Source organism: Anopheles nili, chromosome X (genome assembly GCF_943737925.1).
Source record: "Anopheles nili chromosome X, idAnoNiliSN_F5_01, whole genome shotgun sequence".
Lineage (NCBI taxonomy): Eukaryota > Metazoa > Arthropoda > Insecta > Diptera > Culicidae > Anopheles > Anopheles nili.
This window is the reverse complement of record NC_071293.1, coordinates 6,842,650-6,864,248: the sequence shown is the minus strand read 5'-3', so window position 1 is coordinate 6,864,248 and position 21,599 is coordinate 6,842,650. Positions and strand designations below refer to the sequence as shown.

Genomic DNA, 21,599 nt, shown 5'->3' with positions numbered 1-21,599 from the left:
CAGCTTCCTAGAGTCGTTTTGGGGTCGAATCGATTTAAGGACCGCCTTTTTGCGATCGACGGCGAATCAACGCAATAGACTAATTATCATTAATTACGGCGACATTGGCAACTTTGACAGACTCGAGCCGGAACTGCGCGCGTGCCTGCACACCAACACCTACCTGTGTTGGGGTGATCGCTGGTTCTGGGACAAGCTGCTGTACGCTATGCCTCGTTTGCGCTCTTCCAAAACACGTCGTGATTCTCGTGGAAACGAAGTTGTCCCCGCAGCTGCAACAGGACCCATGATTAGGACCGCTGGTCTGTTCCTAAATCCGCTGCGAAATCAGATGAACAATAGCGAACTGATTCAGCAGCAATCAGCACGACCACTTGTTCTTGCCACGCTACCAATCGATCCAGTGGATGTTCCGAACGAAAGCCCGTTCAGCAACTTTTTCAATAGGGCCATCGTTGAATTGCCTCCTCTATACCAGGACAACCGCCACATGAACGAAGGATTTGTCAACAACGTAGGATCTGTCGCCAGCAACGAATTGGTCGACAACGTGGCTGCCGAAACGATCCCATTCGTTAACAACGCAGAATCTGTCGACAACTACGCAGCGTCTGACAACAACCTCGAATTTGTCGACAACGTGTCTGTCGACACGAACGCCAACAACGTGTCTGTCGACACGAACGCCGACAACGTGTCTGTCGACACGAACGCCAACAACGTGTCTGTCGACACGAACGCCGACAACGTGTCTGTCGACACGAACGCCGACATATTAGTTGATAACAGCACATTTGTCAACAACCCAGCTTCTATCGACAACTATGAAGCGTCCGACGAGAACTACGAAGAGTCTGACGAGAACAACGAAGCGTCTGACGACAACAACGAAGCGTCTGAAGACAACAACGAAGCGTCTGAAGACAACAACGAAGCGTCTGAAGACAACAACGAAGCGTCTGAAGACAACAACGAAGCGTCTGAAGACAACAACGAAACCTCTGACGACAACGAGTTTGACGACAACACCGTGTTAATCAACAACACGTGTCCGACCAACGCCTAAAGTAGAGCAACTAAGCGACGTTTAGGTTGTTTCTAACCAGAAAAATTCATTATATTTACTTTCTCATATTCAATGGGTTTTTCTGGTCGGAAACAATCTAAACGTCGAAACTTCATTATATTTACTTTCTTACATTTATTTTCTTACATTTACTTTCTTACAAATTTATTTTTTTTCTCGGCTGCCAATGCCCCTTAGTGAATAGTTACCCGTTAGATAATAGTACTCAATCAAACTGAAGAAGCAATGGTTTGATAGAATTGAGAATTACAGGCAATGCAGATTGGAACTAAATGCTATAAAACGCGAAATAAGAACGCCCAAAGGGAAGAACCTTTCATATAAAAGATAGAATTACAGGGCGATTTATTATTGAATTGCTAAAATTATGAATTTGTGTAAAGTTATAGCTCAAAAGTTCCTTGTTAAGAAAAACTGTATTAAGCATCGTTTACGCTCTAGTTGGAAATAAATGGCGAACGACAAGTTAATCTAAAATATCTGCTTTTTTCTGTTTTGCTTACGAACCACCCCTTCTAGCCATATTTCCAGTAACCGATAGCACAGCGCAGCAGCTGTTGCCATCGGTATTCCTGGGTCGGGAAAATCCAAGAGGGAGGATTTCCAGCAGATTGAACTACCCGATTGCTTTAGCAGAGGATGGGACATATCTTAGAATAAACAATAATATAAGTACACTGTATTGCATTTGCTCATCCAAAATAAAGGATAACAAAGCAATATGCCCGCCAGGTACAGGATGAATATAGGAAGGGTTAATGGAAAGTCCATTTCAAGGCTGCAATTTTTTCAACCGGTTAAAGTATATGGGAAAGGGGTAAATAGTACGATTTCAATAGAATTATTACGAAAATAGAGGTGTTATCTGTTCTGATCATGCTGCTAGACTCTTATTAGGGCCCACACGTTCAAAATTGAATATGGCACAAGATGTAGTGTATTGTCTGTTAGGGTGAAAGATAACTGATTGCAGTGAATATTTGAGTGAGTGAATTGCGATAAACTCAAACGCTTTTTGAAGGGAAATTACTCATTTTATTTTTACCATATGTATTAGAATATCAACCACATTTTTCTTGTAGGGTTGAGTCCTTTAAAAAGTATCCTAGTTTAGTCGATTTTTGGTAGTTTTTTTTCAATTTTTGTTTAAAAATACTGTCTATTTTTCTAAAATTTCAGTTAGTGAAAGAGCTAAATGTTTTTTTTAACGGCGCCTTGCTCCAGATGAAAAAAATGCAACACATTATTAATATTATTTTTTTTTTTAATTTACTAATCCATCCAAATGTTGAAATGATGCATATCCATTAGAAAATCTTCAATGGTACTGGACTAATATACTCAATTGAAAAGCACATAAAATTACATACAAAGTTATACTAAGTATAAGAAGCATAATGTAAGACTATATATTAATTCTTATTTTTATAATGTTGCTGTATTTTGGCGTGCATGATGAGCTTCAGAAGCAACAAAAGAATTGTAGGCAACATGTTAAGCGCAAAATGTGTCTATTTTAAACAGCAAAATGTTACAGCAGCTCCAACCATACGTAAAACTGTCTTAAAAGTATTGATAATTTTGAATTTTTTGAAATATTTGTAGCTACCCTAGCACACGAAGGAATTTTGCAAAACCAAACAGTATCAATTGAATAAAACAGTATCTTCATCGGGAGCAAATACTAGCCACAAAATCCACGTTACGTCAGATAAGTGAAGCGCCTTTAGTAAAATAGTGGAAAAAAATCTCTCGAAACGATCGTGGTTATTTATACCCGGCTTCGCGTTCAAAGATACCTGTGATTATTGGCGCGTGAGAGTACCAAGTGCATAATGCACTGTTTTCATCAGAATTCGCCACAACCGAACCGGGAAATTCCTTGTGCTACGTGACGTTCCGGTCATGCATAAAAATTGTTGTTAGCTAGCAAAATGCACTGGCCAACGGGCACCGATGGCATCCGGTCGTGAAAGCCAGCGATTGTGCTCATCTGCCCGGTGGCCAGATCAAACGTTGCGATCCTAAGCTGTCGCGAATCGAATCCGCTCCCTTTAGCTGCATATGCACGATTTTTTTAGCTAACAAACATTAAAACGTGTGTTCTTTTATCACACCTATGACTCATTCCCACCCCCACCTGAGAGAGAGAGAGAGAGAGCGTGAAGGTGCTTCCATGGCTGTCGCAAATGTCGTGTGTTACTCTCGGGAAGGCTCCATGTATCGCCGGTTTGACGGTGCGTGAAGGTGGCTGTGGTGGTTTTGCCACACGCCATCATTTTGCTTCGCTTTGGATCTCCATCGAGTTGGGGATTTTTGTTTACGCGCATCGATCGCCGCTCGTCGCGAAGGGCGCGTGTACCCGTGTTCGAGTTGTACGTGAGTGTGTATGCGCACAGTACCCGTGGTTACGCATTCGCAAAGCGTTGGGAAATCCAACCATTCCCGCTTGGAAGTAGTGACGGGTACGAGACCGCGGTCCAAAATCCAGCCCTCGCGGGTCCAGCGATCGCTCTCGCTCTCACGATTTCTCTCCGATCCGCCATCTCGCTCTCGCGGTTCAAGGCAAGGTCCAGTAGCGCGCGCCATTCGACTGCCAGCCTCAGTGTGGTTCGGTTTCTCTCCCAGCAAGCATTATCGTGGTGGAAAGCGATGGCGCGCGATGACGTGCGAGTTCGACATTAACATTCCGCAGTGCATCGTGCACGGGTAGTTGGTGTGCGTACTAAGTGTTCACGAAATCACCAATCAACGCAAGAAGCGTCCATTTGATCGTGTCGAAAGTGCCTTCGGGAGAAGACGACCCAAAGCAGTGTGCAATCTGATAACCGCAACAGTGTTCGATCGTAAGATCCGCTTGATTTGTCTGTTTCCTACTAGTTCCAGCCTCCAAAAAAAAAACCCTGGTGCATGCACGCGTGTGGCGTGTGAGTGTGCACATGTGTGCGCGAAACACACCGAACAAAACACGCAATTAGGTGGCTGCGCCGTGCGCCATGCGGTGCCTTGTGCGTCATTTCGTCTGTCCTACCAATCAACCCACACAGTGACGGCGTGTCAGATCCGGAAACAAGCGATCGATCCGCCATTGCCGCTGGTGTCCATTTTGCGAAGCTAAAGAAGCGAAAGCCCACGACGCGGTTTTGCAAAAAAAAAGGGCACAACATACCAGGCGCCACCCGCGAACAGATCGCGCCCTTGTAATCTACGTTTCTTTGTGCGTTTGTTTCCCCTCTCTCTTTCTCTCTCACTTGTTTCATGTTGCTTCTCAACATCCCCCCCACTATCGCTTCTCTATCCGCATCATCCGCCATTCGAGTTGGAGATATTTTCGAACCGCTTCAACCGGTTTTTCCTGACCGCATTATCGCTTAACGACAAAACCACCCCCTTTACAGCAATCTTGCTTTTCTTCCTTTTCAGATACTACTAATACACCCGAACAGCAGTGGCATTCAAACCGGAAAGCAACGCGACGTGTTTGGAAGGCTCGCGAGATGACGAACTCCAGCGGCCGCTGGCAAAAATTCCGGGTTTTTTACGCCGTAGTAATTCTGCTTGTGGCGCCATCTGCCGGACAACTCTGCACGACCTGCACCGACACCGGTGTGGAGTGTGGGAATGTTCAAATCCGGCTTGAACCGACACACGAAACTCTGGACGTGTGGTGTAGCGGCCAAACCGGGCTGTCCGATTTCGAGACACTCCGGAATGTTACCGATCTGACCCGGTTCCGGTTTGACCGGTTGGTTTATCGCTCCTGTCCGCTGTTAAGTGAACGCTCGTTACCGGAAACCCTTGCATTCCTCGGACCGGATGTCACGTCCATTGAAAACTTAACACTCATCGGCAATAATGGTCCCGTCTCGTTAGAACCGTCGGTGTTCGAAGGGCTGGACGGATTGCGCATCCTTTCGGTGCGAGATTTGAAAAATGTGCCAGAAAACATCACGCTACTGCTTCGGAATCTGCCTCTACTCGAGCGGTTCGAGCTCTCCGGGACAGGATTGGAACGGATGGTGAAGCTAGCCGGTGCCACAAGCCTCACGGAGGTTAACCTCAACGCTAATCGACTAGTAGAGCTGCCGGTGGGCATGTTCGACGAGCTGCCAGAGCTGAGAATGCTCGTACTGCGACACAATCGACTAGCGAGCCTACCGGAAGGTTTGCTACGACATAACCACAATCTGACGCGGTTTGAGGCTCAAGGACAAACCGGCCAGGGATTGGTGTTACCTGACCGGCTATTTGCCGACCTAAAGCAGCTTTCGTACGTGTCTCTCGCGGACAGTGGGCTGACCGAGCTGCCGGAACACTTATTCGAGGGCACCAACGGGTTGGTCGAGCTCGTGTTGGCTGGTAACTCACTGACGACACTTCCGGAAAAGCTGCTGCAAGACCTCACCGGTCTGCTTCGGTTGGATTTGCATCAAAATGAGCTACACACACTCCCTGGCACATTGTTCCATCAAACCAACCAGCTGAGTATGCTCGATTTGAGTCACAATCGGCTCACGACACTCGACGCGTAAGTGTGCCTCCCCAGGGCGGAACCAACCTGTCACACCTATATAAATTGCACCCTAATTGGATATTTTTTCATCTTTCAGGGAACTGCTGAAGAAACTGACCAAACTGAAACAGTTACACCTCAACCGGAATGAGCTGCGCGTGATCGATGTTAGTGCGTTCAGCGGATTACAGAGGTCACTGCGCGTGCTCGATCTCAGCCATAACCGGGTGTCGTTCCGTGAGAATGGCCGCGGTGTGTTCTACATGAACGGCACAAGCTACCTTGAGGAGATGTTCCAAAATCCCTTCATCGGGCTGGATCAGCTACGTACGCTCAATCTGTCCCACAACGAGCTGGTTACCATGTTTGCGGACTTTAAAGTGGTTATGCCACCGCTGGTCGAGCTCGATTTATCACACAACCGCATCGAGCGGTTGGACGCGACAGATTTCCCGCTGAGCTCCTCCAGCGTGGCCCTGCTTGATCTCCGTTCGAACCGGATTGCGTCGATCAATTTTACTGAGCTTGGGAAAAACGTGCGGTTGCCTGAGACGATTCGGTTGGGTGACAATCCGTTACACTGCGATTGCCGGCTAGGGACGTTATTGCAAGCATTGCAGAAGGCGGCACCACTCGCTAGTCACTTGGATACGGAGTTTCTGCGGTGCGCTAGTCCACGAACCATGCGGGGTGTTTCTTTGCGCGACCTCCACGCGGACACACTCACGTGCGATATAACGCCGGAAGATGGATTCTGTCCGGATGCTTGCTCTTGTCAACCAACGGGCCGGTCCGTGCGTGTCAACTGCACCGGACGCAATCTGGAGCACGTTCCGATGCTTTCCGATCCGGCCGTAATTGGGTACAACTTCATCGAGCTGCACTTGGAGCACAACCAGCTCCGGAAGCTTCCACACATTCCAGATGAGGAGACTGAGATGCGCAGGGGTTGGGCGAGCGTGCGGAAATTGTTTCTGGCCCACAACCAGCTGACGATGGTGGGTCACGAGACGCTACCTGCGGAGCTTGAGCTGTTGGATGTCAGCGGGAATCAGCTGGTTGATATTGAGCTCGATTTCGCGCAAAAACTGATCAGCAAACGCTCGAAGCCCCAGCTGTACCTAAACCTGGCGGAAAACCATTGGGATTGTTACTGCAGCGCGACGGTGTTCGCCCTGGTACGGGATTATTCCGACTTTATCGCGGGTAATGGCACCCTTCGGTGTTCCGATGGACGGTTGGTTGATGAGGACACACGCGAGGAGCTGTGTGAGGCGCATAAAATACGCATGGTGGTGCTGAGTGGCGTATTGGCCATCGCATCGGTGATCGCGATCGTCGGTGTGGGGTTATATTACCACTTCCAGCAGGAGATCAAAATGTGGCTGTTCGTTCACGGCTGGTTGCATTGGCTGGTCGCTGAGGAGGAACTCGACAAGGATAAGCAGTACGATGCGTTTATTTCGTACTCGCACAAGGACGAAGCGTTCATCACCGAACACCTCGTGCCGACACTCGAACGTGAACCGATGAGCTTCAAACTCTGCTGGCACGTGCGTGATTGGACGCCTGGTGAGATGATCACCACGCAGGTTCGTTAACTACTTCACACTGTCATTGTAGCAATAGCTTAATAAAATGCATTCTTTTCCTTATCCCTTCAAAATAGATCACAACCTCCGTGGAACAGTCCCGACGCACGATTATCGTCCTTTCCGCCAACTACATCGAATCGATGTGGGGTCAGCTCGAATTCCGGACGGCGTACCTGCAGTCGGTTGAAGACCGCCGAAACCGGGTCATCGTCATCATCTACGGTGACATCGGCAGCCTCGACGAGCTCGATCCGGAGCTCCGGGCGTACCTTAAAACGAACACGTACGTGCGCTGGGATGATCCGTGGTTTTGGGACAAACTACGGTACGCCATGCCTCACCCACGCCGGCTCAAAGGCGCCCAAGCGTCAGACAACATCCGTATGGCGACGGTCGACAAGCTGAACCTGCTGCAGGCGTCAATCGGTGATCCGGTACCAGCGCTTTCACCCGAAAGCACTCCACCGATCCACCACGAGCTGGCAAATGAAAAGCTGGGCACCAACGGGGGCGGTCCACTTGCTGCCTTTACCATCAGCAATGGCAAATTAGATCTACACGCACCGGAATAATTGATCGTGACAACGACGAGGAAGCGAAGCTAGTCTTAAGTAACGTAGGCACCAAGCAGTAGGATAGCGTAAGTGCTAGAGTTAAGGCACACTTGACAAAGTAATCTTTAAGGAGACTAAATCTCTCGGCTCAAATACGGATCGACCTCTCGCTCCACCCTCCCTGACATACCAGCAATCTCGTGTAATCTCCTTTTTTTTAGAAACAAACGCAATAAAACGAACGCCGATAAGGCGGAAGGTATCGTCATATCGCGGTGGTTTTGCTTTTTTGTTTCACCGTGGGAGATTTAATCTACCCCGTAAGGTATGACAACAATGTTACAAAGTCAATTAAACTGTTAAATAGCCAACGAGACGTAGAGCATGATACTTTGTGTCGTTTTTGTACGTCTACCCTCGAGAAACGGCATGAGTTTGTGATGCTTTTCACATCCTTGCAATCGTAGGCCTTTAGGGGTTTACGAATACTAATCACGGACAATACTTATACCACTTACCTTCGACCGTTCAAGAGGACTATCCGTGCCACAGTTGATTGTGAGGTTATACGTCTTTGTTCCTGAAATGAAACGCATCTTTTACACGATAGCTCCCAGGTGCATGGTTGTTTTGCTTTTACCTTGCGAACTGCTGCAATTCTCCGCAACAGTAAAGTACACGTTAAGCACCGCCAGATGGTAGTCAACGGACGCGATCGGTTGTTTGTCACAAAGTGAAGGTCCACCCGGTATCAGCTTATCTAACCCGAACTCGCCACCAGTCGCCCCATTCCGTACGGTGCAGTTGCTCTTCTCGAACACAAGACCCACCTCCGGTGGGCAAATGACGCCCGTGGCCCACTCAAAACGATAATGACACTCATGCTCAATTTCCACCAGCACCGGTCGGCCAAGTCCGGCTGCTGGCACACACCGGAAGCTGACCGTCGTGGAGAGATTGGTGAGAGGATCAGCCCGGCAAGGATCACCCCGCAGGTACTTCATGAGCACGGTTTGGCCGGCAACGACGAGCGATACATCCGGGAAACCAAGTGTGGTTTCGTTCCGTGCCGTCACACCATCGAAGGTGGCCTCACAAGCGGCTGCTCCACCGCGGCAACTTAACCCAAACTGTGGCACAAGCGGGCGACACACGTTAAGGAAGTAACGCTTGGTTGGGAGGGCTCCATTGAAAACACCCGGACCAACAAGGGCCTCATAATTGCTGGCCGCATCGGCGAGTGGCGTTAGATCGACGTACTGATCGATGGTGGACTCGTTGTAGGCCCCACAAGCCATCAGAGCCGGCTCACAAACGAGCACGGTTTCGAAATGAACCACCAGCTGGCAGTCGCCGTTTTCGACCACGATCGGTGGGACAATCGCACCGGTGTGGCCACCCTCGACCGGATCTGTCTCACAGATGAACTCAAGGCGCGTTTCCCAACGACGCTTGGTTTTGGCATCACAAATCGCACCGGATCGGTACAGTAGATACGGTGCTCCGGTCGTATCGTAATGAAGCTCGTTGGAAATGACTCCCAAACCGACGGATTGTGTGCCGGTGATTTCGCACGCACCTGAATCAAGTGCACACTGGCTTGACGCGGGTATGTGACACACACCCAGCTCGTACGTGTGACTGCCATTGGCCGTGGCCAACCGATAGGTGCGATTCGCAAGCAACCCCAAGTCGTATCGTGTGCCCGTAATTGGATTGCTCACGGTGCAAGGACGCGTGTCACGGCAGGCGTCCGGTGTACGCCATCGGAATTCATGTCCACACCCGGTTGGTTGGCCAAGGTACTCAGGGGCCGCTAGCTCATCGGAACCACACTCGAACAAGATCCGTGAACCCCGGCATGGGTCGTCTGGGGCAGCTCCGGATCGCATCATCATCACGAGCCGGCCAGTACCGTCGATGGTTGGTGTGGCCACGGCCTGCCCGAGATCGGTGTAGGTGGTTCCATTCACGAGACACACGCCCGCGCCAGGTGGACACATTGTTAGATGGCCATATCGGACCGGTTTGCAAACGGACAGCACAAAGCGGGAACCATCCAGAAGTGGCACTTCGTGGTTTGCTCCAGCCAGCGCTTGGAGATTATATTCGTGCCCACCAGGACCTTCCTTTACCGCGCAACGGCTCGCGGTGTTCAGGGCCTTCGGAAGCGGTTGGCAAGCGAGGGGTGTGTCCCAAAAGATAAAGTACCGACATTGGTCGGGGGTGTGTGGGATCACACGCAAACCTTCCGGCGTACGTTCGTAGCTGCACAGCAACACGATATCGAGGGAATAATTGGCCCCGTGGCCACATGATTCGCCCACAAACGAGAACTGAAGCCGTCCATCGTCGAGCTGAAGGTGTGCCTCGTAACCGAGCGTTATCCTGCCAGCAGGACGCACCAGGTACGCCTGCGGTTCACCTGCTTTCGTGTCGGTTCCGTCGCACACGTTAAAGAAGAACCGCTCGCCATTGTCCTCCGACGTCACGTGGTGGTTTAGGTCCGAGCTGAGCGCGTTAAAATCAAACGTCACGTTGTACATCGGCTCACGGATCGTGCAGCCGGTTCCATTCAGCAGCTGTAAGAGAAATTTGAAAGCAGAAATCAAAATCAGGCTGGCAAACCAACACACAACCCCCATGTGACGTAGCCGACCGGCGTTTAAGCGTTATCACCCCAAACCGGCTTATCGGCGGGCGGGATGCTATCATTCGCCAAACATCCCGTACAATCTGCGGCGCAAAAAAAACAAGCCAGAACTATCAGCAGATGACTCAGCCGGAATCCTTTTTGTCCCCCCACGGGCCGAAATGTTGATTGAGAGAATGCATGCGTTTGTTTGTTTTGTTTTTGACACCGTTTGACAGTTGACCATCGCAGGCACCTACCAATTTTGATTGTGCTGCCGTTGCGAACGTTGTCACTGCCACTGCGAAGGAACAAATCAATAGACGAACAGTGCCGCAGGACATTCGCCCCACGTGCACCCGCCGGGATGCCATCCCTTACGCCCTTGTTGAGTGGGGTGGGCGTGAGAAGGGCAACGAAACGGCACGCAAATCACCTTCACCTTCACCGAGTTAACTGACACGTACGGGATGCGCGGGCACGACAACAAAAACAACAACAAAAGGACTGTTCACATGCACTGGAAACTATAAGGATTCTTTTCTGTTCGTTTCGTTCACTCTCGCGCACCGACACTTCACGCGGTGTGAGTAATCGCGTTGCACAAATTTTAGGTCACAACGCGCACCGACCACCGGACGAATGGGTACATTTTCCTATCGGACGCGACGGTAAAAATGAGCCCACAGTACCGTGACGAGCTCGATAATATTATTTTTCTTATCGCCCTGGGCGACACACACGCAAAACGGCCACAGGGTGGCGATGCACAAAAGGGCCCCGTTCTTGCGACCTGTCGGAGGGCTCCGAAATGCGAACGTGTGTGGGCAAAAGGAGTATATTTTTAGCTCTCACCGTTACGGTTGCCTACGGTGGGTGGAAAACAAACAAAATTCAATTCACCCGCAAACTGCTGCGGTGGTTGTCCTTTCACCGTCCGTTCCGTTATCAACACACGCTCGTTTTTTTCTTCTTTTGGTCCTTTTTGGTCGGCAAACGAAAACGCACCACGATGGGCACCGAAAATGTAGCTGACGGTCGATAACGGGTGGTTTGACGCGCACGATAAAATGCACTAATTTGGGGAGCGCACTTGTAGGACGAGAAAATCCTTCACAATACTTCTGCTGTGGCGCAACGGTCGACCTGCGTGCGGTGGAAACGCGCGCAAAGATGTACAGGTGTGTGTATGCGTGTGTGTGCTGCGTGGGTCGAGTCAGCTGGACGGATAGCAGAAGTAAACAGTCCACACCTCGCGCTCATGCTCTCTCTCACTCTCCCTTGCTTATTAGAGCCACCCTGTCGTGCTTGCGACGGAAAGAGCCAGAAATGGCGCAGTAATGGTTTCGATACCGCACACCAGAGGGCGCTGTACAATCTGACGGGTCTGTTTTTTGTTTTGGCAAGGCCTTTCTACAGCACTAGAGGTAAATGCGCCGTGTTTGGGGTGTTTTTGCTCGCTTTTTTGCGCCGTTTTTTGACGCTAACCTGTGGTGCTTTGTTCTGGAAGGCACCAAGAGTGCATTTACCCGTCACCGGAGTTTGCCGGACCGGTGGAGGTAGACGAGAGGTGACGCATGCGCAGCCTTACACCATGTAATGATATGCAATCGACCTAGTAGCAGCCGTACTAGGAAGAGCGTAGTGTTTTCCACTTACTCACGGCGACAATTGCTAGCGTTGAAAAATAAAACGCCATGAATTGACGAAATGTAATGTTTTTGAAAGGTCATCAACATTTATAAATAAACCATAACGCCTTATTTTTGAGCAAATATCTTGTTTCCTTTATCTGTCCTTTGAGTGAATCAACAAATCGATTTCTTTATAGATGATTAATTCTAATCCTAACGTTCTTAAAAAATAAACCATCAATCACACTGTGTCAAAGAAAGGCGCCCAAATGTAACATTATTTAAATTCCCAAACACGAATATTTACTAGCTATCTATATTACAATTTCGTACTGTCCGTTAGAGTTTTTGTTTAGTAATAAGGGACTTTGAAATCAGCCTTACACAAACCAATGGAAGGTTTATTTTGAATTCAACTGTCCGTTGTTTTTATTTGTCCTTTCAAACAAAACAATAGAGCAGTCATAGCTGACGCGGGTAACAATCGATTGCATTTCATTTTTTCATGTAAAACGTGCGATGTGGTTCAAACTAGCTTATCAGCAAACTCTGTGTTGCTTATCGCGAAGATTCATCTCGTCAAAGATGCCTCTCGAATGCACATTACTCGCCATTCGAAAGTAGATCCTCATCGCAATATCATCCCACGTGTTCCATCATGAACCATAGCTTGTTGTTACTGCTGGTCCTTTTTTCTTTTTCAGCGATAAACGCCGTCGTATACTTGTCGAACCTTAACGCCACGTGTTTCAGGTGCATCTGCGAGGCCTCGACCGGTTGCAGTGCAGAAACGGCTTGCAGACAGTCCGTAAGTTGCGCTTCGAAACAGCATGCAACTTCCCTTTTAAGCTCATCCCTTTTTGCGATTTATTATCCCAAGTACTGCGGACCGTTCTCGATTTCACGTGCCTACTGGATGGACGCGGGCCAGTTGGTCCTTCCGGCGGACGATCCAGTTCGTTGGGGTGCGTTTGAGGATTGCGCAAATGATTACGCGTGTGCGACCGGAATCGTTAGCCAGTACATGGAGAAGTACGGAACCGACTGCAATGGTGATGGGTTGGTGGATTGTGTCGATTATACGATGCTGCACGTGAACGGAGGACCACGGTGTCACGGTGGGCTGACTGGCACCTTCGCCACCCGGTTCTACCGGTGCTTACGAAAGCAATTTTGATCGGAAATGGCGACGTTTCGGATGTGCTTGCAAAATGATTCTATTTAAAGAAAGACGCGTACTACTGAACCCGTAGTATTCATTTCGTAGGCTTTGCCACATGTGGTATGCAAAAAAAAGCGCATCAAGAACGACTCGTTCTTGCAAGCATACGCAGTATGGTGCGCAAAAGAAAAAACAAAAAAGAAACACTTTAGCAATAATAAACATAACAAAACAACAAACCTAATGAGATAAGTTCACGCAGAGTAGAGCGCGATGGAATAAGTTGTAAGTAACGAGCAAGCGAAGCTGCAAAACAACGCCTTCATCGTTGCATCCTACCGGAAGTTCACATCTCGCCGTAAATGTAACCGAGGGCCTCCGACGCGCTAACCTTGACCGACGTGCATTCGTCCTTTAGCAGCAGCGACATTTTGTGCCCAATCTGCTCCATGTGCTGGCATTTAACGTTCGTGTTCTGACAGTGTAGTAATCCTGGGATGAAAAAAAAGGAACCGTTTGAAAAATACACCGCATTCGGTGGTGTCCTTATTTGAATCGCACTTTACCTATAAGTATTGCAGCATTCCCTCGTATTTCTGGCCACTGGCTTCTAAGTAGGGGCAAGCAGGCATCGATAAAGTCGTTGATCCATTCTTGCAACTCCTCACCCTACATAGATGAGATTAAGGACCATTAGGAGCGGGCAAATGTCACCCCTTTCTACCTGCCTACTTACGATAAGCTTCACAAAGTCCTTCAGGAAGACGGCACATTGCAGTTGGCCATGCTCGAGCAGATGGTTCTGAGCGAGGGCGTTCATTTTGACCGTACCGAGCAGGGCGCACACGTTCTTGAGAGCGATTTTACACGCCCGTGCAATCATGCTATTTTGCTCGCACAAATGCAGCAACAGCGAGCAAAGGTTGGCCCTCAGCTGCTCCATCAACGATTCCGACACCCCAAGCTCTAACCGCTCGTCCCCTTCAATGGCCAACTGCTTCAGCTTAAGCCCACACAGATCACCAAAGAGCAGGATGGCGGATTCGCGCAGCTCCGTGGAGCTTTTCTCGAAAAACGGCCGAATCCGGATGGCGGACGACACCTGAAACGGTTCGAATTTGGCTGGCTGGATCGCCTGCAACACACGCGACAACCCGCGCATGCTGTCGAGCGGGATGTTGATGAAACAGTGCTTGTTGTAATCCTCAATACCCTTCAACAGCGACGTGAGGCACATCGTCGCGTACTTATCGATATCGTGCCGGGTTAGGCTGCAAACGTACGCTAAACCGCGAATGCTAAGCCCCCGTACGAGCGGATTCGGATCGTTCAAGGACAGCTCGAGGCTGAGCATGATGACGGATGCGGTTTCACCGCACGGTTGTAACGGAACGAGATGCGCGTAGAACCCGGTCGAGGCGATCCGCTGCGTGTCGTACGGACTGTTCACGTACCGGCTCATCGTCGTGACAATTTGGCGCATCAGAGCAGAATTAATCCCAACCTCACTGGCCGTCGCCACTCCGAGTGGTGTTAAAATCTCGATGAAGCTATTCAGATCGGTGCTAGCGGCCAAATCAGGACATACACCAAGCACGAGCGAAATCTGCTGCATGTCGAGCGTCTCGAGGAATGTCTGGAACGCATCCAGCACTGTCTGGCAGGGGCTCAACTTAGGCGCATCCTTGCCGGTTCCGGAGCCGCTCGTGGAACCCTTCACGTTTCGCTTACTGCCTTTCAGGATAGTGACGTTATTCGTGAGGCCACCAGGTTGTGCCAACACGCTATACGGTGGCAACAGCGTAATATAGGAAGCGAGTGTCGACAGAAGCATACAGAAAATCTCCGCAAAGCGCGTCTGCATCTCGTTCCTTAGCTCGCTACACCGGAACATCTCCCGCAGCACACACACGATCGCAAACGGTTGCATTGTGGCGGTGCGTGTCGCATCATCATTCTGTTCCTGCTGCTGAGGCTGTTCGAACAAGCAAGTGGAGGTGACGGTGCCAATGAAGTTGTCCAATATGATACCGCTCAAATCCGGATCCATCGTAAGCGTCTTCCAGTACTCGATGACGTGCCTAAAAGGTGTATAAAAGCACAAATGTACACCACCTCCGAGGAAAGGATCTTGTGTTCCCTAACGCATCACTTACTCTTCGAGTGGCAAACACTGCGTAAGGATCTCGTTACACACCAGCTTCGGGTGGTGTTTCGTCAGTGCCAGGATGGATTTAAGTATCGTCGTTTTGGCCCGCGGTACTTCGCATACTTTAACAGCCTACGGAGAGATGAAAAGGTTAAAACACCCACCCCAGATAAAAAACCAGGACCATATGCAAACGCGTCACACTCACGTAAAGACACTCCTTCACAAGCTCCGGTATGGCGTGGAACATCTCGGAACCCTTCACGTGCATGAAAAACTTCAGCACGTAAGAGGCACCGATAACAGAGCTCGATTCTGGATCATTCACGCTGTACAGCAGGCACTTGCTGAACTGCACGTACTGGTAGTTGGACAAACGCTGCGCGATAATGCGCGCCAACTCCGCCGCAATCCGGTAGATGTCCTTCGCGTCATCCGTCACGATCTCACACCGGATCCGGTCAAGCTCACCGACCCATTCGACGCTACCATCCGCCACCGTAAGCGTCTCGTACACGCACGCAATCTCAAGGATCTTCTTCAGCACGTCCACCGCTGTCTGGCGGACGGTTGCGTTTGAATCAATGCAACGTGGTATGATCTTCCCGAGCATGCTGCCAGTTTGGTTGAACTTCGACGGTGCCTCGCAACCGATCTTCATCGAGCGCATGTACACCTCGAGCGTGCTGTTGTAAACGTGGCAGGCACAAATCCGCACCTCACCGTTTCGATCCTTAAGCCACTTCTCAAGGATCGAGTGGACGTCGTCGAGGCATGCGGGCGACGCGTTTTGCTGCACCAACACCGTCCGGATGAAGCAGTTCACCTCCGGGAGGGCAAGATTAAGGAACCGCGCCAGATAGCTCGTGCGCGCGTCATCCTCCGTCGTGTCCAACCGCGATTTGAGGTTTTGCGCCGTCGTGAAAAAGTAAAAACAGATCGCATTCAGCAGCCCGTTAACGTCGAGGTTTTGCTCTTCCGCGCTCAGCTGCACCAGCACTGTCGCAAGCTGGATGATTGACGGCAACAGCGGCAGATAATCATTCGCAGTATCAACCGTAATCGTCATGCACATCCGGTGCAACTCCGCACGGTTCCGTTCGCCCGTCATGCGCTCATCCCCGCGGCTTAAACTGTCCCCATCCGGTGGCGCAAGGACACCGGTGAGGGCGAGCAGCGTGCTCAGGACGAGCTGGCGCACAAACAGCTCCTTGCTGTCGAACTGGGCGATCAAATAACGCACAACCGGATCGGTAAAGTGCTGCGAAACCTTCTCCTTCGGTGCTCTGCCGACGATCCTGTGCAGGGCTTGCAACGCCAGGACCTTCATCTTGTACGCCTCCAGCTCGCGCGCCGTATCCTTTATAAAGTTGAGGTTAGAGAAGAAGCTGCTCGACTTTTTCACCGCACTCTCGTCGATCACGAGTGCGGTTAGCTTCGACATCACCTTATCGAGGTGGGCAACGGACGCGTATCCTAGTGCATCCGCGTAGTCCTGCATCAAACGCTCGTACTCCTCGTTGGGTGCATTCCGTTCACCTTTTTCCGCTTTCGCGAGTGCAATGATCAGATCCAGCTTGTTCGCGATCAGGTGTTCATCGAGCGAATGGCAAAGGCATACACCGAACACCTTCACGAGCATACGCTTCTCCTGATCGAGTGGTGGAACACGGAACTCGATCGATTGGGATCCGGCACCACCACTTCCTGTACTACCTCCACCTACAGCTCCACCCGTACCACCACTTCCCGGTTGTTGGTAGAGTGGTAGCTGGTGGAACATCTCCGCGATAACTCCCTCCACAAACTGGTACTCATCCACGTCCCGAATCGTGTCCTGAATGAACGCAAACAGCAGCTCGAAATATCGCCGTTCATCCACGGTGCCAGCGGACAGGTCAGCTTGCAACGTGCCAATCCGATCGTTCCACAGTGGCACTAGATGCCGATAGAGACTTCCAGCGTAGCTCCGGAGAAATGCGAGCAAATTCTGCACGCGTCCCAGCTCACTGAAGTTCCCCAACAGCGCGAGTGTCCTTACGAACACCGACACCGGTGGTGGCGGTGGTAACGGTTCCTCAACAGCAGCTTCTGCCTCGTCAAACGGATTACGTCGCTCCACCGGTAGCGCCAGCTCGGGATCTTTTGCGAACAGATTCGCCAAACATTTCCCAATCGTGCCGCAGATGTCGGTGTACTCGTACCGCAGGTACGCCTGCAGTAATTCCACCTTCAACAGGTGATCAACCGTCCCGACCGTGGACGAAAGGATGTGCATTGTATCGTTACACGCCCGCTGAAACTCCTGGTGCTCCTCTGGACTACCATGATCCGCGTTTGGTTTGCTCGGGCGGCAACTGCTGCGTATCAGAAACGTCACAAACTCCCGGTCGCGTACGAAATTCTTCTGCATAAACGCAACCACCGTCCGGAGCAGGACGATTCGTACCCGGATCGGTTTCTCTGTCGCCAGCATACCCTTCAGGATGCCGGTGATCTCCGGAAGCCGATCCCGCACGACTGGCTCGGATGTATTGGTCAGGTGCGTCACCACGAGGAGCGATTTAATGCGCTCACGCTCGTTGTTGTTGCGCAAATGTATGAGCAGTATCTCGATGATCTTTTCTCCGTACTCTGGCGCGAGCAGGTCGAAACAACGCAACACCTCAAAGTGTCCTTTCACCGTTTGCGGCTTGTCGTAGTCCGGGCTGACGCACACCAGCTCGAATAGGCACGCGACCAGATTGTCGGACATCGGAGCAAGCAGCTTCGAATCGAGCTCAAGTACGGTTTTGATGATAGCGGCCAGGTACTGCGTGACGGCGCTTCGGTCGAGGCTCTTCCGGTACAACGACAGCACGCTTGTGACCGTTTTCCCGAGGTGTTCGCTGATCCTTTCCACGGGTAACAGTGGGTACATGAATGCGAATGCATTCAAAACCTCCCCAGTAAGCTTGGGCTCGCGTGAGGACAACCAGTGCGCGTGGAAGTGATCGTAGACAATCGACATTTCGTCGTGAATCTCATACCGAATGCCCGTTTTCATCGGTATCTCTTCGTTCGGGTTCTGGCGCTGATACTCCTGGTACTCCGAAAACGCCTCACAGAACCGCCCGATCGCGTACGCATACGCCTGCCGCAAGAAGTCCTGCTTAATCGAACCAAGCGTCGGGAGGATGAGCGCAAGGATCGGCTTGATGAACGGTACCGTATCCATCGTGTTGGCGGTCGCAAGCGCACCCACAGATTGTACGATCATGAAGTTCCCGAGCTGGTTCTGCTCCAGGTGCGCGATGAAGATCTCCATGATCTGTTTGCAGTAACGTCGCCCAACGGCAACGAGAATCTCCCGGCAAGGGTTCTGCACTACCGCGTTTTGTTCGCTCATGCGCGTAATTTCGGCCGTGCTGTAATGGATGCATTTGGAAGCCGTTGTCGGATCGATTACGTCGATCAGATTCGTCGCAATGTAGGATATCACTCTGCAATGAGAAAGCAAAAAAGGGAGTGTAAGCTCATGCGTGAGACATGAGAAGATTAGAGTGAGCAAAGTATGGTTTTGACCTGTCAAATTCCTGCTCATTAGAACAGCTCGTCAACAAACAAAAAAAAGGGGTCCACTTTGTAACGGCCAAATTCACTGATTAGCCTTATCGCGTGGTGTGATTCGAAATCAATGTACTTCTTACTTCTTGTAGGTTCAGAAAGAAGGTTACCCTTTACGGGAAATGAAAATACAACCCGTTTGCCACAAAACAATGGTCGGAAAGGTGGTTCATTTGCTTACCTAAGTATGATCAGCGTGTGAGTATCGCTCAGCTTAGGGTTCTTCTTCCGGTACTCACAGAACACTTCTACGATTTCATCGTGACGTCGTTTGGCGATGCGGATGAGGGAGGCCTCGGTCGTACTGCGCAGCAGCTCCTCCTTGTCGGTCAGGCTGTCCAGCAGGCTGTTGACGATGGCTGCCGATATATGCATTTCTCAGAAATTTATCCCGCAACGTTTCGATTTCAAGCGATACACACAAGTAACGATACTACGGCGCACACCACCAAGCTACAGCGATGCGTAACAGTAATGCACACTGGTTGCCCTCGGGTCGTCGGGCTGGTGCAAATGCAAGAAAACCTGTACTCCAGCCGCTGCCTACCACACAATAAACTCACTCGCACCGTTCCCAGCGTGCCGAACGAATCAAGAACATTAAGTTATTTATGATTTCGTTTTACTTTGGAGCCTTTTCGCTTCTTTTTTTCTCTTTCTCATACTACTCGAAACAAATTTCGCTCCCTGATAAGCAGATCAACCGGAGGAGCAGTCTGGCAAACAAACAAACAAAAAAATAACCCCACACCCATGCCCAGAAGACGCGTACATTTTTGTGCCCATTACTCACCGATTAGATTTTGGTCCTGCTTGATAACGGGCGCTGGTGAAGGTTTCCTGCTGTTCTCGCTGGTCCGTTCGGGGAGTTTTTCCATATTTTCACCACTAATGACGTTCCAACCATGCCCCGTTGGGGTGAGTGGGGGCAATTAAGAAGGCGCAACACTTCCCAACGTAGGGGCGTATAGGAGGTTGGTTGACGGTGGCGAGACGAATCACTGCTCCGGTGCGCTTTCTGTTGGCTTCCAAATTAGATGCACGCAATCGTACGCCTTGTCGCTCGAATATGTCCGCTTTGTTTGGGTTTTTGTTGCATCGCTCGCAAACGTCAAATTCAGCTGATACGACAGCTGTGCTTTCGAAGAAGGGTAATCAATATGACAACGCAGAAAGAAAACAATCGGATGGGGCACGGCGAATAGCGATGGGCGATTGTCATAGATATGATGGGCGAAAATGTGAACAACAAACGAAGGGAATGAGCATGGAAACAAATAGATTTGCTACTCACAATGCTTGAAGCGATTTCTTTCAGATGACAACAAATGGAAGCATTTGGTTGCGGCATTCTTTTACCTTACATTACACTTTTTTTCTACTATCGAGGATTTATCTTCACTTGAAGTACCTCTCCGACGGGTTAACTTTGCTGAGAAAACCATTATAAAAATCCTGCCCCGTTAGGATCTTTTTCCCTCCAACAGATAATTGCAATATTTCAAGCAGCTCACCATCGCAACATCGTACTAACAATTGCTTTGTACGTTTGGAGTACTCCATGTGGCCAGGCACAAATTCACGGACAGTTTTCGATTGCCCTCGATCGTATGACATTTTAAATATTTTCACTAGTTCACCAACGAAAGAAGTACAAACGGGCCGCAAACCGTACAACGAACGGTAGAGGTCATAAATTCTAACTGCTCCAGCTTCCGCCCATCGAATTTCAGCAAACTTTTGATCAATTTTCGGAGCTATTAGAAATTAGAATGATTAGAATACGAAACTGTATTAGCATGCAAAGTCCGGCTTTATACTTACCATAGGTTGCTTGAGAATCGTCCTGAATAATTAGTTTGCTGTAGTATGTTTCTAAATCTTCTATGCATCCAATCAGGCACGAGGCACCTATTTGCGCCAAACGGTCATGAAGTTGTGGCATTAATGTATCTCGTTCAATATGTACAATGGATTGAGAAAGAATCTCTCCCACATCAAACTGTCTTGGTTTGATACGCATGATGCTGATTCCGGTGGTTTCATCACCATTTGCAATAGCATGTACTATTGGAGCTGCACCTCTTAGCTTTGGCAGTAGACTTGCGTGAACATTGAGCATTCCGCTAAATGGAAGAATATAATATATCAGTTCTATATCGATTAAAAATATCAAAACATAAAGTACCGATTAAACGAATTGATTAAAGATTCCGGAATTAGATGACCGAATGATACAACCACACCAAGATCGAACGTGTTATTGATATCTTTTGGAAAGAGCGCCCAATCATGCATGGGTATTCCTTCTGAACGACTATACTGCTTCACCGGATTTTTCGCTGCTTTGAACGACGTGACCACCTCCAGTGTCTGTACTCTGCCATTATCTATTCTGCAACAAAATTCTAGCCTTAGCGCACATAACCAACGCATAAAACTGATTACTTACAGATTTTTGTGAATTATTTTCAAGCTAGGTAGTGAGAAGTTGTCTGTGCCGAAGAATAGTATTTTTAAACGTGAAACGTTCGAAAACAAACGCAACGTGTGTTGGATATGTTTGCGACATAATCCTTTTATGCGCGTATGATTCAGCAGAACGTTCATAAGTTTGATTGATGATTTAATGTGCGCAAGGGCGTTATTTTTCACGTTTTGTTCGAG

At 49.6% G+C, this 21,599-nt stretch overlaps 4 protein-coding genes across 4 annotated transcripts in view; 1 reads left to right on the top strand and 3 right to left on the bottom strand.

Moving 5' to 3' along the window:
• The window catches only part of LOC128728751 (cation-independent mannose-6-phosphate receptor), a 62,721-nt gene extending 51,956 nt beyond the window's left edge, over positions 1-10,765 (bottom strand). Inside the window, exons 1-3 of the mRNA XM_053822395.1 lie at positions 10,642-10,765; positions 8,390-10,331; positions 8,268-8,329 (exon numbers count right to left, since the gene is read on the bottom strand). Coding sequence (XP_053678370.1) covers positions 8,268-8,329; positions 8,390-10,331; positions 10,642-10,755 — 2,118 coding nt within the window. The 5' untranslated portion in view covers positions 10,756-10,765. The remainder of the gene's footprint in view (positions 1-8,267; positions 8,330-8,389; positions 10,332-10,641) is intronic.
• Positions 10,766-12,673: 1,908 nt separating this feature from the next.
• On the top strand, positions 12,674-13,704 carry LOC128729296 (lysozyme 2-like). Its single transcript, XM_053822964.1, has 2 exons — positions 12,674-12,823; positions 12,896-13,704. Exons 1-2 carry the CDS (start codon positions 12,674-12,676, stop codon positions 13,190-13,192), a joined length of 447 nt encoding a protein of 148 aa, XP_053678939.1. The 3' UTR covers positions 13,193-13,704.
• On the bottom strand, positions 13,387-19,810 carry LOC128729295 (maestro heat-like repeat-containing protein family member 1). Its single transcript, XM_053822963.1, has 7 exons — positions 19,726-19,810; positions 19,114-19,291; positions 15,535-18,808; positions 15,334-15,458; positions 13,914-15,258; positions 13,744-13,846; positions 13,387-13,669 (listed from the first exon to the last, which is right to left on the bottom strand). Exons 1-7 carry the CDS (start codon positions 19,808-19,810, stop codon positions 13,524-13,526), a joined length of 5,256 nt encoding a protein of 1,751 aa, XP_053678938.1. The 3' UTR covers positions 13,387-13,523.
• A 487-nt stretch (positions 19,811-20,297) lies between these two features.
• On the bottom strand, positions 20,298-21,542 carry LOC128728585 (methionyl-tRNA formyltransferase, mitochondrial). Its single transcript, XM_053822213.1, has 4 exons — positions 21,385-21,542; positions 21,121-21,327; positions 20,757-21,058; positions 20,298-20,689 (listed from the first exon to the last, which is right to left on the bottom strand). The coding sequence occupies exons 1-4, from the start codon at positions 21,540-21,542 to the stop codon at positions 20,331-20,333; spliced, it is 1,026 nt and encodes a 341-aa protein (XP_053678188.1). The 3' UTR covers positions 20,298-20,330.
• Positions 21,543-21,599: the final 57 nt, after the last annotated feature.

Coding starts and splice junctions, on each gene's coding strand:
- LOC128728585 (XM_053822213.1), bottom strand. CDS start 21,542: ATGAACGTTCTGCTGAATCATACGCGCATAAAAGGATTATGTCGCAAA. Junction 21,328..21,384: donor AAAATAATTCACAAAAATCT/GTAAGTAATCAG, acceptor ATTTTGTTGCAG/AATAGATAATGGCAGAGTAC. Junction 20,690..20,756: donor CGATTCTCAAGCAACCTATG/GTAAGTATAAAG, acceptor AATTTCTAATAG/CTCCGAAAATTGATCAAAAG.
- LOC128729295 (XM_053822963.1), bottom strand. CDS start 19,810: ATGGAAAAACTCCCCGAACGGACCAGCGAGAACAGCAGGAAACCTTCA. Junction 15,259..15,333: donor CAGTGTTTGCCACTCGAAGA/GTAAGTGATGCG, acceptor TACACCTTTTAG/GCACGTCATCGAGTACTGGA. Junction 13,847..13,913: donor AGGACTTTGTGAAGCTTATC/GTAAGTAGGCAG, acceptor TCATCTATGTAG/GGTGAGGAGTTGCAAGAATG.
- LOC128729296 (XM_053822964.1), top strand. CDS start 12,674: ATGAACCATAGCTTGTTGTTACTGCTGGTCCTTTTTTCTTTTTCAGCG. Junction 12,824..12,895: donor AAACGGCTTGCAGACAGTCC/GTAAGTTGCGCT, acceptor TATTATCCCAAG/TACTGCGGACCGTTCTCGAT.